Source organism: Myxocyprinus asiaticus, chromosome 6 (genome assembly GCF_019703515.2).
Source record: "Myxocyprinus asiaticus isolate MX2 ecotype Aquarium Trade chromosome 6, UBuf_Myxa_2, whole genome shotgun sequence".
NCBI lineage: Eukaryota > Metazoa > Chordata > Actinopteri > Cypriniformes > Catostomidae > Myxocyprinus > Myxocyprinus asiaticus.
Window position 1 is genome coordinate 45,593,330 of NC_059349.1, and position 14,136 is coordinate 45,607,465.

Here is a 14,136-nt window from a genome sequence, read left to right on the forward strand (position 1 = left end):
CTGTATATATATTTAAAATATGTTCAAAAAAGAAGTACATAACCTGTAATAATAATAAAAGTTGACAAAAAGATCTAATGCAATGTAATATATGCAATATGAGAGATTTATTGATATCTTAGTGGGTTGTCAGTTTTGACCAGGAAAACAAAAGGTGTTAGCACAAACGAACACAACACAAGGGTTTATATGTCGGTTGTAGAGGTGGAAGTCCTGCCCTATAGTTACACTGAGCTAAAGAACCACAATTTCTAATATCATTATTGTCCGATTTTATTGCTTATTTGGAAAGTTATTGGAATGTGACCATGAAGAATTTTCTGTCTTCTCCATTCAAATAGATACATGTAGGAGCTGTAGTTGTATGGTGGGAAATGGCTGCCTGCATGGACTAACTTGCCTTCAAGGGACTAGAGAAACTAGAGAAAAGAAACTCACATCTGTGCAGGGTTTGCTGGAAGTGAACAGAGGCCGGACTGTAGAGCAGATGACAGTGATGTTCAGCATGGTGCGTGTTGGCAGACTCTTAATGGCCACCAGCATCCCCTCCTGTCAAAAAGATTCAGACTTAAAGTAATATTCCTGGTTATTTACAACTCAACTGTATGTGCCGAATATTTGACATGCTACTAACTTGCTACCACAGACAATAATTTTGACTAGAAATATAGAGTTCTTTGTTTTTTTAAAGATATTTCAGAAAATTTCTATGATTAAAATATAATTATCTATCTATAACAAAATAAAATGTTATAAAGTTGTCTAAACTTTTCTAGGAAGAGGAACCTTAATGTTCCTTTAAACCAAAGCTACTAACTTCTGGCGGCAATGGCAATTTCAAAGAAAAACTCTTTAAAGATACTGAGAATAGTTTCTACAAACTAATCAACATGACCAAAGATGAAAATATAAAAGTAATGTATATATGAACAAATCATTGCATCTGTTGCTGGTAAATTATGGACTGATTTGGTGAAACAGTCAAGCCATGCAAAACTGTGCATATGCAATCTATACTGTCTGGCCTTAGAAGAACAGCTACTTATACAGGAGTTCATTAGAACCTTGATTTTGTTGATGTTGTGCTGTGTCATGGTGTTGCTGTTGTCAATGAGGAAGATGAGCTCTCTGCTGGCCTGCTGCAGTTCTGTTGGTTCTGATTGGAGGTCTGGGCAGAAATTAAGCATCAGGACGGGGTTCAACAGTAGATCCTTATGGTAACGCTTTCGCATGAACTCCAGCTGGGGGAAAACACACACACACACATGTTGGTGCGGCTATCCTATGAGGACTATCATTGACATAATGATTTTTATACTGTACGAACTATAGATTCTATTAAGGGACCCTAACCCTACCCCTAAACCTAACCCTCACAAAAAACTTTCTGCATTTTTACATTTTCAAAAAAACATTGTTTAGTATGTTTTTAAACACTAGAAATGTCCTCATAAACCACATTTATAGCATAATACCCTTGTAATTACCAGTTTGTAACTTTAAAAAAATATCCTCGTACACCCCCCCCACCACCACCACACACACACACACACAAATGCAAGTTTAAAAATGGAGTAGTCATGGACAAAAACAGCTAAAAATTGTAAATTAGAATTTTAGACTAACTGAAAATGTGGAAAGACAAAAAAAGACTTAAAGATAAAGTCAGCAATGGAACTGGCTAATACTAATAATGTTACCCTTTTCTCAGGCTCCTCCTCCTTACGGGCACAGCGAATGAAATCACGACGAGCACGGATCTGCTGCTCATATTCGCTAAAGGTGAGCCGACCCCTCTCCAAGATGACCAGTGGGCTATGAGGCTCTGTTGGCAACAACAACAGCATTTGCGGTTGATTAAAGTGACAGAATGATGATTACGTTTTACTTTGCTCACCTTGGTAGTCCAGGAAAAACAGGTAGAATGCAAAATGGTATTAAATGTGACTATTTAGTTACAACAAATTACTCTCTGTACCCTGAACCACATTGTCCTTCTCTGATTGAGGAAGTCTTCAGTGGCTTAATAAGCTATACTTTGAGAAAGGATAACCATCATGGCTAACAGAGACCAGCATTAATGTATTAAAGCAGAGACAGTATAAGGAGAAGAAAATGGACCACTCATGGAAAAATGAATGGGAGAAATCGCAATATTCAATATGGTGGTTGTAGGAAAGGAAGTGCTGCCTTCCAGATAAAAGAGCCAATCACCTTATAAGTAAAGGCATTGCTTTTTTTTCTTTGATCTTAGAACTTGTGGCAGAGTTCAACCACTTATATTGATTGTGTTTTGTTGTCTTTGTGGCTGAGCTCTGACACTTTTGCTTAGTTTCTTGTCTAGTCTATGTGAGAGTGCATGGCTCGTCCTTTTGGCGCTGTCATGCATTCTCTTGTCTTGCTGGTTAATGGCATGAGTGCATTGCTCTTATGTCATTCTTGCGGCATGCACTTGTGTTAGTTGTTTTGTGTTTGTCTCCCGCGACCTCGGGCGTGATTCGTGTTGCGTTCGCTTTGTGTTGCGCGTCCAGATCACGATCTGTTGTCATGTTGTTCTGTTTCGGTCTTGGTGCCTGTTTATTTGTGGCCAAACCTTAGCACAAATGTCACATCTTGTCTGTCGTTTGGCATGAGCGCATGTTGCCTTTGTCTCTGGCGATATGCGCTCATGTCATTCGGTTGTTGTTTCTGTGAGAGCCAGGGGGTCAGGAATTGGCTTGTTAGCAGGTCCCTGTTAGCACCTGCTGGTAGATGCTGGAACTACACCACCCGATGGCAAAAAGCATGTTTCTCCATAGACAGCCATTCAAAAGTAGCCATGTTTTATGATGAAATAAAACAAATTCCAAGAACCATTTCAATTTAAATGATTTCATTACATTATAGCACATCGTCATCCAGTGACGGATTGTTTTTGGAGGGCTTAAAAGGCGGCCTATTCTCATTGACGAGTGATCAGTCATTTGACACCCGATCCCGGAACTGAGCGCCCATGAGCAAAGATGGCAGCCTTCATTTCGCTACTTTCTGGGAACGCTGCACTAGCTGAGCACAGTCATAGAGCTAAATGGGGATGCTAACGGATAGTATTTTATAGCTCCATGGTGAGAGCGCATGGGTTTGTTTAGTTTCTGTACTGCCATGTGTCTCTCGGTCTTGCGTCACACCCCACCTCCTTGTCTGCTCATTATTAGTTTATTGGTTTCACCTGTCCCTCGTTTACCTGTTTGCCTACCCGAAAGATACTGGCCACCCCACTTTATTTAATTAATAAATAATTGAGACACACATATAATGTACACACTCACTTAGCCCTTTACCATGAACACTATGTTCCTATTAAAGTGCCCTACGTGGTCTTCTGCTGTCCATCCAGCAAAACTCTTGTGAGATTCCCCCTAATCCCCACCATGACCCCTACCCTTTGGAGGTTGCAAATGTAACCAACCATCTGACATTACCACCGTGAGGGGACTTTGATTAAAGCTAGTGGTTTTGTTAGAGCCAAGGCTTGGTGGTTAGCATGCTTGCATGCTCTGACATGTTGTTTTGTGGAGCTTGTGTCGGCGACTCAAATTTGAGTCTGGCTCATGTCATATCCCAATCCCATCTCTTTCCCATAATTTCAATAGTAGCCAAAAAATAAAATCAAAAGTTAGTGATTTAACAGCTGAAATCCTGCTCTCACCACTAAGATGTAGGATTATCTCCAGATTTCGGTCACATGGATGCTCCTCTGCCAGTGTGATGTAGGTTGCAGAGGCAGACTTGGCACTGGGGTCAGCATCAGCCCGTAGAGCATGTGTGGGGCTTTCCAGACCTAACAATGGAGAGACATCATTGAGGTTACTGCTGGGGTTACAGAGTTTGTGCACATGACATTTCAGCACTGATTTGATTAGTTGCTAAGAAAAACAATTATGGTGGTGGAAATCTTTGACATCTGAGCTTCAGGGGAAAGATACAATGAAACAGATTCTGAACTGAAGATTGATGCTGATTATCTGGATGTTGTATGGATGACTTTTGTAAATTAATTCAATTTCAGTTCGACATTTGATGTGAATCTAGATATGCATTAAAACTGTTTAACCCTTAAATGCATGGTTGCTTTGCCATTATATTTCAACAATATTACGTATTCTGGTCTTTAGAAACCAGGCACATATATTTATCACAAATGGATCCACTAAATGCCCAGATAGTGTCAAATTTTCAAGACAATTAAAAAATAATATAATATATTCTGATATAGTTTTATTATTCATATGTATAATATGTATATGTACACCTTTGTCACACAGAAAGTCATTGTGATATAGTAGTCAATTGTATGAATACAGTATTCATTTGTCTTGTAATAAAGAAATATATACCCAGTGATAGTAAACTTATATAGATATTAAATGCTCATAAAATATGATTTATGGAAGCACAAATAAAAAAAAAAACAGACACTATTACATATCTTGGGCCTTTAATGGTCCTATACACTTTTTTTTTCACCCAATTTGGAATGCCCATTTCCCAGTGCGCTTTTTTGGTCCTCGTGGTCGCGTAGTGATTCGCCTCAATCCGGGTGGCGGAGGATGAATCCCAGTTGTCTCCACGTCTGAGACCATCAACCCACGCATCTTATCACATGACTTGTTGAGCATGTTGCCACGGAGACATAGCACGTGTGGAGGCTTCACGCCATCCACTGCGGCATCTGCGCTCAACTCACCATGCGCCCCACTGAGAATGAACCACATTATAGGGACCACGAGGAAGTTACCCCATGTGACTCTACCCTCCCTCGCAACCGGGCCAGTTTGGTTGCTTAGGAGACCTGCCTGGAGTCACTCAGCACGCCCTGGGATTCGAACTAGCGAGCTAGCGAACTCCAGGGGTGGTAGCCAGCGTCTTTTACCACTGAGATACCCAGGCCCCTGGCCCTATACACTTTTTGTGTAAAACTTTTTTTTTTTTTACACTATTTCCAAGAGAAAGGAAGAGGTTTGGGCATAACTCCCAAAAATGTGTGAGGTACAGGGGGTGGAATGAGGTCCTGGATCACTAAAGACCCGAGGTATGCATTAAATACAAAGTGTAGTCTACAAGATCAGTACTAATTAATTAAAAATATTTATTTATATGTGGATTAATGGCAATGATGGTAATACCATGGAACTTTTAAATATATTGTGTGGTACTGAATGATAGCTATATTCTTATACCATCATATTTACAAGGTACTCAAAGGAATAACATGATATTACCATGGTACATATCCAAATAAATTGTATTAACATGGTGCATGTCCCAAAAACCTTAATATTGTCATGATACCAAAAAGCCAAGGCAATACCAAACCACACCTTTCTGTATCAACATATCTGTAGTGCCCTGCAAAATTTCCATTAATGTCCAGACAGTTGAAGCAGAGCAGCCAATTTCCTTGGGAACAGAACAGCGTCACTACTGCATTGCGATTTAGGGCTCTCTATCGCCCTTTCTCAATCTCTTTTCTCCATTCTAGAGGCCTGGACACTGAGCCAAACACTCTCCCCTCTCAGACATGCTTTGGCTCTTTCTGGCAGGCTCAGTGATATCTATCATAATCACTGATGGCCATGCCAAGTTTTACTCTAACTGGATTATTTCAGAGCAGAGACTGGACCAGCATGACTGTACAATTGCTCTTTAAAGCCAAACAGGAGAAAAAAACTCTTGACTTCTTGTATATTTGACTTTGAAAGACAGAGACAGGTAAATATTGGAGACCACCTCACATGTTGCCCTCCAGAAATTGACCCTTCGCTAAGCTCCGCCCCCCCTCGGTTATGGTTGCTCGCTCTGACATGCTCTGCAGAACTTCCCATAGGAATGAATAGGAGATTGTCATGAACGGCGTGGTTTTTGGCAAAATACTCTCATAAACGGAATGGATAATATTCTTAAGTAGGCTGAAATGAAGAGTGACGACGCGCTTCCTGCCTCCTCCTCCATGTGACGCGTGACCTTACCAACGAGCTTATGTCATCCCTCTCATGAGCGCATGTCACAGAGATGTAAGGAAGCGAAAATATGTAGTTAAAAAGTATATAAGTATTGTTTTGTGTCTAAAAATAATCAATCGTTTGGGTTCAGTAGAAATGTATTTTTCGACTTGAGTCGTGTTGATTATTTTGATGCACCATAAATATGCATTTTGGACCGTCAAAAAATGGAGTACATTCACTTGCATTGTTTAAAGGAGGAGGCCTGAAATGAAATCCTAAAAATCTTAAATTCTGTTTTGATGAAAAAAGAAACTCAAATACATCTTGGTTGGCCTGAGGGTGAGTAAATTATCAGCAAATTTTCATTTTTGGGTGAAGTATTCCTTTAAGGCGGGGCTTAGCTAAGGGTCAATTAAGTTCTATTTCCTAAACCTAAATGCTTTCTAATTACAACAAAACTGACTACAAAAAACAAAAACAAAAATGTACTTACCTTTTGTTGTTCCAAACCCGTATGACTTTCTCTTTTCTGTGTAACATATAAGAAGAGACAGAATGTTAGGGATTGACCGCCTCAGTCATCATTCACTGTCACAGTATGGAAAAAAAATATGCAATGAAAGTGAATGGTGGCTGAGGCAAACATTTTACCTAACATCTCCTTTTGGGTTCCATGGAAGAAAGTCATATGGGTTTGGTACAACATGAGATTTTTGGCTGAACCGTACCTTTAAATTACAATCATGTAACATTTGGTTGGACAGAAGGAGAAAATGTTACCGGCAAGCAGACAGGCTCCTCGGACTAGAAGTTGGAAGCTAAGCTGGTAAGGCAACAGGTTCGTTGCAGAACTGGTGAGCAGAGCATGAGCACACTGCTGCTCAACTCCCAGAATCCTCTCCTCCTTCCCGGACACACTGCCAAAGCACGTAGTAGGGCTGAAGGAGAGAAGTGAGATGATGTTCTTGGAAGGTCAAACTCATAATTCTCAAAATTTATTTATTCACATTTTGTAAATTTAAATGTCAATGAAAGAGTGTTGGTATTTTAATAGATCTGTTTGCTAAGACAAGCCTCACTGAATTTATTGATCATACATACACTCTTAGAAAAAAAATGCTCTGTGGGGTTCTATATAGAACCCTATGGTATGTTTATGTAGAAATTACATTATTGAAAGTTTTGTTTATAAATAGTTTTGAACACTACATTACATCACTTTGGCATTTGCCTTTCATACTGCAGAAAAAATACACTTTTACCATGTATACTTCTACAGCTTTGGGTTTGATTAGAAAAGGATAAATAGCAGATGATCAGATCCAATCCCCTTTCTCTTTTAGATGACAAGTTTATCTTAGTATTAATATACAGTCTGTGGTATAGTCTATTCTTGACTCATAATTCAACAAAAGATGTAAAATTGTGTTTATCATAAACAGCAAAAAACTTGAGCGTGTAGGGCTGTTTTTTCCCCTCCTTTCTAAATAGCATTTAAGCCACGCGCTGGCAGATGCACAACTCGCGCGAGTGATCAAAACGTGTATCCTGTTTCAAAATGTACCGGTCACAGAAAGTCGGTTGAGCTGAAAGCCTGAGAGGCCGATATTACCCTGATGAGTAAGATAAATAAATAAATAAACAATATATTGACTTAGTGTTCAGACTGGATGTTACCGGCCATATATAGGCACCAGAATTTCATAGAAACATCGGAAATATCGTGATGGTGACTTTTGAAATGTTATTTGTGCTCTTATTTGGTGCCTTAAATATGTTTTAGCAATGTGACAATTATTCTTAAAGGAATAGTGCACCCAAAAATAAAAAGTCTCTCATCATTTACTCACCCTCATGTCATCCCAGATGTGTATGACTTTCTTTCTTCTGCTAAACACAAAGAAAGATTTTAAGAAGAATATCTCAGCTCTGTAGGTCTATATAATGCAGGTCAACAGTGTCCAAAACTTTAAAACTCATAAAGCATATAAAGGCAGCATAAAAGTAATCCATAAAACTCCAATGCTTTAATCAGTTTCTTCAGAAGCGATATGATAGGTAAAGGTGAGATACAGAGCAATATTTAAGTCCTTTTTTACTATAAATTTCCACTTTCAAACAGCCCTCCTAAGCACTATTCTCCCAGGAGTTTTTCTTTTGTTTTTGGCGATTCGCATTCTTCATGCATATCGCCACCTACTGGGTAGGGAGGAGAATTTATAGTAAAAAAGGACTTAAAAATCTATTTCTGTCCCACACCTATCATATTTCATCACATCATATCAACTTCTGAAGACAATGATTTAACCACTGGAGTCATATGGATTACTTGCTGCCTTTATGTGCTTTTTTGAGCTTCAAAGTTTTGGACCCTGTTGACTTGCACTGTATGAACCTACAGAGCTCAGATATTCTTCTATTTGTGTTCAGCAGAAAAAAGGAATATCATACACATCTAGGAGTGAGTAAATGATGAGAGAATTCTCATTTTTGGGTGAACGATTCTTTCAATAATAGTTATACAAATAATAACAAAAAAGATAACTTTACCTATTCTCCTCTGATTTCCCCCCAATTTCACATCTGCTTCGTTGAACCTGAGCTCTGACTATAGGTGTGAGCACTGTGGGGTAGACCAGGCGGATTGCACCATTTTCAAGTGTAGGGAGTTCATGGGTGGTACTGATGACAACGGACACTATTTCTAGAGGTCCAATCTGACCTGTGCTCACAATGAAGGTGCTCCTCTCCAGGTCTTCATCCAGCAACAGATGACCTAAAACAGGAAATGGAAAATAGCCAAGGAACAACAATCTGTAATGAAACATACTCTCAAAAAAATGTCAAATTGATGTTGGAAAATTAGGTTTCGGGGTACAATCCAGCATCTTGCTCTTTGTTGCGAGACAAAAAAGTATTGATTTTGCACAATTCTTTCACAAAGAGAGCAGGCCTGCCATGAAACAAGAATGTGAGATACAGTGGGGTTTAAAAGTCTGAGTCCACTTTGGAAATCTGGGATTCAAAATCTAATTCAAAACCCTGGAAATAAACAAAGTTTATGGATTTCGACAATTTTAAAACAAAGAATCATTTGACTTAAAATGAATTTGAAATATTTAGGATACTGCACTTTATAGGCCACTAAGCAAATTTGTGACATTGACCATGTTAACTTCTTTGTACAAAAGGTCAGATTTCCTTGGAACATTCTCAAATCAGGCTTGTTGACCTGTTGAGCCCATACCAGCTCGAGTGCATGCTGTCATTAAAGCAAAAGAGGCACATACCAAATACTAAGAAATACTGTAAGTATGCATTTCTCAAAATGTAAATATTTCAGTTACAATTTTCACTCAAATTGTTATGCTGATAATATAATTTGTAATTTTACATTATAACAATGTGCAAAATAGAAGCATTTTCACAAGTGGACACAGACTTTTAAACATGACTGCGTCTGTATATTAATGTGAGGACCATCTACAACAGGTGCAGAGTCAACACAGCTCTCTGTAATAATGAAAGCTGCTCGTACATTTTAAAGTGGACAAGCACAAAGCACTATAAGCAGAGAACACAAGATTTACGAGAACAGGAATTAGAGTGAACAATCTTTTCTGCCCATATTTGGATGACTTCCACATCTGGTTGCGAGATAAAAAATGTATAATACGACTGGTTTAACATTACATGATGCTGGACAATGTACTACATCATTTCCGATGAAGTAACCTGATCCAGGAATGCTAATGTATTTTTAGCCAGATAGCACATTATCTACTGTGTGCACATTGTGCTTTGTGGATTATCTAATGATCTATACATCCAGTTATGTTGTATGTGGGCTCATTTTAACAGGAATCCCCTCCTCTAAGTAATAATATGTAATATTTTATGTTCTGTTCAATTTTCATGAAGTTATATGTGAAAACGCTTCTTGTAAGCAACACTTGTTTACATGTAACATGTATGTCAAAGACAGGTACTTAGATATTACTTGCTATATTTTTGTCTGTGAGTAACAAACAAATAGGCTGGTTGTATTCTACTCTTTGAGAGCTTTCCAACGACATATGACACATGGCTTTTTGATCAGTTTCATGTTTTTACCGATTACAATAATATGTACTGTGCCAAATTATTTATTTATTATCAAAACGGAACACTTCTGATTGGTCTGCAAATTTCAGTCTCAGTTGAGACGTTGTTGAGATTGTGTGTGCCAGTGGGAGTGTCTGCACATGCAAGTCTGTGTCTCTGTGTGTGAGAACTCTCACCATTGGAGCACTGTATCTCAAGACCTGTTCCTCCACAGCAGCTCCACTCCTTGCTGTGGCCACACTGTGTGTGTGGCGCTGATCCTGGGCAGCAGTCCAAACAGCAGTTTTCCAACTTCCCACGGCTCTGGAGTTCCACACTGACAAGCCTGCCGGACACCACTGCCTCAAAACCCACCAATACCTCTTTCTCGCCCAGAGGGTACACAAATACACCTAAGCAGGTGAGGAGAAAAGGAAGACAGATTGTTTGTTAATGTGTTTTGCCGTTTCATGGCTGTAGGCTGGTCCACCAGCCAGACCAGCACAAAACCAGCATAAACCAGCATGGAAATCATGCTGGTTAAAGCTGGACTTTTCAGCAGGGGTGTGTGCAACTCTTACCCTCCACTGGTTCAGGGTCAGTATTCACATATGTTAGATGAGCAGTGATACCCAGAGAGCAGCCATTGGCACAGGAAGTGATGCTCGATGTCTTCAGCAACAGTGGTGCCCATGTGGTGCGATTTTTCAATCCTGGCATTTTCCTCAAGGGAATCAGTGGAAGTTAGATAGAAGCTCCCCTAGGAACATTAAGAATATTTATAATTACCAAACTTAATTTCAGAATCAGAATGACAGCCTCAGTCACCATTTACTTTCATTGAATGGAAAGAAGATGCAATGAAAGTGAATGGTGACTGAGACTAACATTCTGCCTAACATCTCCTTTTATGTTCCACAGAAAAAAATAAAAATTGTATGGGTTTGGAACGACGTGAGGGTGAGTAAATTATGCTAATTTGCTATGGTATTTTTAGATGAACTATCCCTTTAAATGGGAGATAATGGGCTACTACAAAATTGACAAATTATAAACTTTCTAAGCCAAGATATCAGAGTAAATGGCAGCAGATTTCCCATCAGATTATTTGCTTCAGCAGCCATGAAACATTTTAAGAGCTAACATAACCTTTCGTTCACACTCCTGGCAGTTCCCATCCTACGTGCTGCCCGGCAACATGCGGTATCATCCTGTCACAGTGGGGATGTACGTGTCAAACATTAACAGACTGGTCAACAGTACACCAGCACATGCATACAAACCCCAGCAGCAAACTAATGCTCAAGTAAACAGCCTCCAATCTCTATAGAGGTACAGCTGCTAATGTTTCTGTGGAGGACGGTAGATTAGGGGAGAGAGGATCAAATTCACTTCATATTCCTGTACCTTAACTACAAGCAAGGTACTATGAGCAGCACCAAGATTACAAGTTCGATTCCCGGGAATGCATAAACTAACAAAATGAATATCTTTTTTTTTTCTTTTCTTCAAGTTGCCTTGAATTAAAGCATCTGCCAAATGAATAAATTAAATTATTATTTTCTTTCAGAATTAGACCATAATTTCAAAGTTAATGACACCTAGTTAGAGTAAACCCAGACAGTTGTCCAATTCTGTTTAATTACTGCTACAATTTTCTGCCCAATGATCAAACAAATAGGGGGAAAATAAAATGGGAAATGTGGAATACACTATGTAACCCTAGTCAATAAGGATCTCAGAAGACTCCTTGAGCTGAGTGCACAAACACCTGCCACCTGACACAGTGTCCACTTACCGAGATTTACTGTGCCATAATTAAATGTCAAGCACACACAATCACCACATTGCTGAGTATTTTTGAGTGAATTGCTTTAATTAGGATTGGAAGATACTCTTTTGACTTGCTGATTTGAATTGAATATATTCAAGATATCCATAACTTAATTATTTTTATTCTGGTCAGAGATTTTTTTTTTTTTTTTGGAACACATTTTAATAAAATTGAATTCAGATTTATTTTTACAGAGAGAAAAAAAAGAAAAACATATTTGTGTAGTGCTTTCAATTATGGTAATGCTTTACAGTGTAATTATAAGACTGCAAGAGGCATAGATGAGTACAGTCATAGGTAACAGGAAGAGCAAAGGAGGGTGGATATAGTGATTTGATTTCGACAACAGGGAAGTGTAGTGAACATATACTGTACTGTTGATGGCCCAACTGCCCCTAAATATGAGCCTAAATGGCACAAATGGAGTCTGAGTTGCTTAATGAGCATTTGACAGACGTTTGAATCTAGACCAGCTCAACTTAGTATTGATTTAAGTAGATTTAAGATTGCGAGAAAGAAAATATTACCAGTATGCTTCCAGGTGGTCTTTGGATGCACATAAATGATCGTGTGAACCACAATGGAAAACAGGCACTAAACGGAGCAAAAAGTATTTTTATTCTTCAAGGGCTTCAAAATATTTTAATAGCCTACTAAATATTTCAAATTGGTGGTAACCATACATAATTTCAGTTCAGTGGTATTTTTTGTTGTCAAAACCCAAGTTTCCATAATTTGTACACATTCACTTATTGTTTAAGCATGTACATTTCATAACATCAGGGACCGCATGATTCATAATATTTAATCCAAATAATAGGATACAACGGGGCTAAAGGACTCCCTGGCTAAAAGGCACTTTTGATTTTATTTTCTCTCAAAACACTAAATGGCTACAAAAATACCACAGAACTTTCCTAAACACCTGTTTGTCACTATACACTGCAAAATACTTCTGATCCATGAGATCATTAAGTTGGATTTTGAGGTCATTTGATCTAATATTTAATCATTTTTTAAATGTTGCAAATGTATGTATAGCTAATGTGAATCCCTGAAATTGTCAAATTTATTTGAACACAAAATACTTATTTAGCATTTTCTGTTTTATTCAAGGTGATTAAAATTGTCCAATAAGTGAAAGGATGGTATTTGGGGTAAAAAAAAAAAAAAAAGGGCCAAAGGCCCCTTTAAAACACATGGTTTTTCTTAAGTGGGGCCAATAGATTTGTTATGAAAAATGTTTAAAGTCGGCTCACATTGACTCACAATGGAGATTCATTTGTTTATAGATGTTATGAAATGCCAAATGTGATTGAAATGAACAGAAAATGATTTCTGAAGATTCTGAAAATTAACCCTTTTCTGAAGTGGGTGTTTTGAAATATTATCTTAATTTGTTACTCACAAAAAGCATCTTGCTGTCTCAAAAGTATTTGCCAAAGTTGACAAATTTTGCCCTATAGCTATTGTAATTTACACGATATCATTTTAACCCCCTGTCGCCACCTTTTTTTTTTTTTTTTTTTTAATGATTTTTATCAATACAACCTTCCGCTATTATGTCTTTTCACACAAATTATGTTGCTCCATAAATATTCGATAAAAATAAATGTACTTTTTCAATCTTGAGATACTTTGTGACCAGAAAAAAAAGCACGTTTTCCTTTATAACACTTCGGGTTGTCACTTACTTGATGTGCTGCTCCCTGATTTTTGCCCGGTCTGCTGTGATTCGGAAGGTGACGTGTTACAGGTCTCTCTCCTTGCTTCTCTCCAACTCTCCATCACTCTCTGGGCGGAGGGAAGCGCACGCGAGTAAATTTTTACGCACGCGCAAGCGCTCATATTACCGGGGTCTCTGTGATTTACATCTAGCCAGTCATTGTATTCATATAGGCTAGTTGCACAAATGTTTGTGCATAAATTATATGACACTTCTTAATTACCAAAAAAAAAAAAAAAAAATAAATAAATAAAGAAGAAGAATATAGAGAGAGATTGTACATTGAAGTACTTCGGAGGCTATGTTCAGCACCACGGACAGCTCTCGCGTTATTTGCACAGCTTCATTGTTGCGTGGCTGGCAGTTTCCATGACCTGAACTGGGTGTGCAGATAAGGGAGACACCCAAAATATGCTGTTCTGGGGTATTCCAGGATTGAAAACCATGGTGTACAGTAAAATCCTAGACTACTTAATTGTCACATTCTTTCGTAAAGTCAGATGTAAGGG

The 14,136-nt window shown here is 38.4% G+C and overlaps 1 protein-coding gene across 1 annotated transcript in view; it reads right to left on the bottom strand.

Moving 5' to 3' along the window:
* The window catches only part of LOC127441911 (von Willebrand factor A domain-containing protein 5B2-like), a 36,296-nt gene extending 22,626 nt beyond the window's left edge, over positions 1–13,670 (bottom strand). The window contains exons 1-9 of the mRNA XM_051699475.1: positions 13,596–13,670; positions 10,649–10,827; positions 10,265–10,480; positions 8,535–8,760; positions 6,765–6,922; positions 3,689–3,820; positions 1,701–1,825; positions 1,065–1,241; positions 439–549 (exon numbers count right to left, since the gene is read on the bottom strand). Of these exons, the coding sequence (XP_051555435.1) occupies positions 439–549; positions 1,065–1,241; positions 1,701–1,825; positions 3,689–3,820; positions 6,765–6,922; positions 8,535–8,760; positions 10,265–10,480; positions 10,649–10,787 (1,284 nt within the window). The 5' untranslated portion in view covers positions 10,788–10,827; positions 13,596–13,670. The remainder of the gene's footprint in view (positions 1–438; positions 550–1,064; positions 1,242–1,700; positions 1,826–3,688; positions 3,821–6,764; positions 6,923–8,534; positions 8,761–10,264; positions 10,481–10,648; positions 10,828–13,595) is intronic.
* Positions 13,671–14,136: the final 466 nt, after the last annotated feature.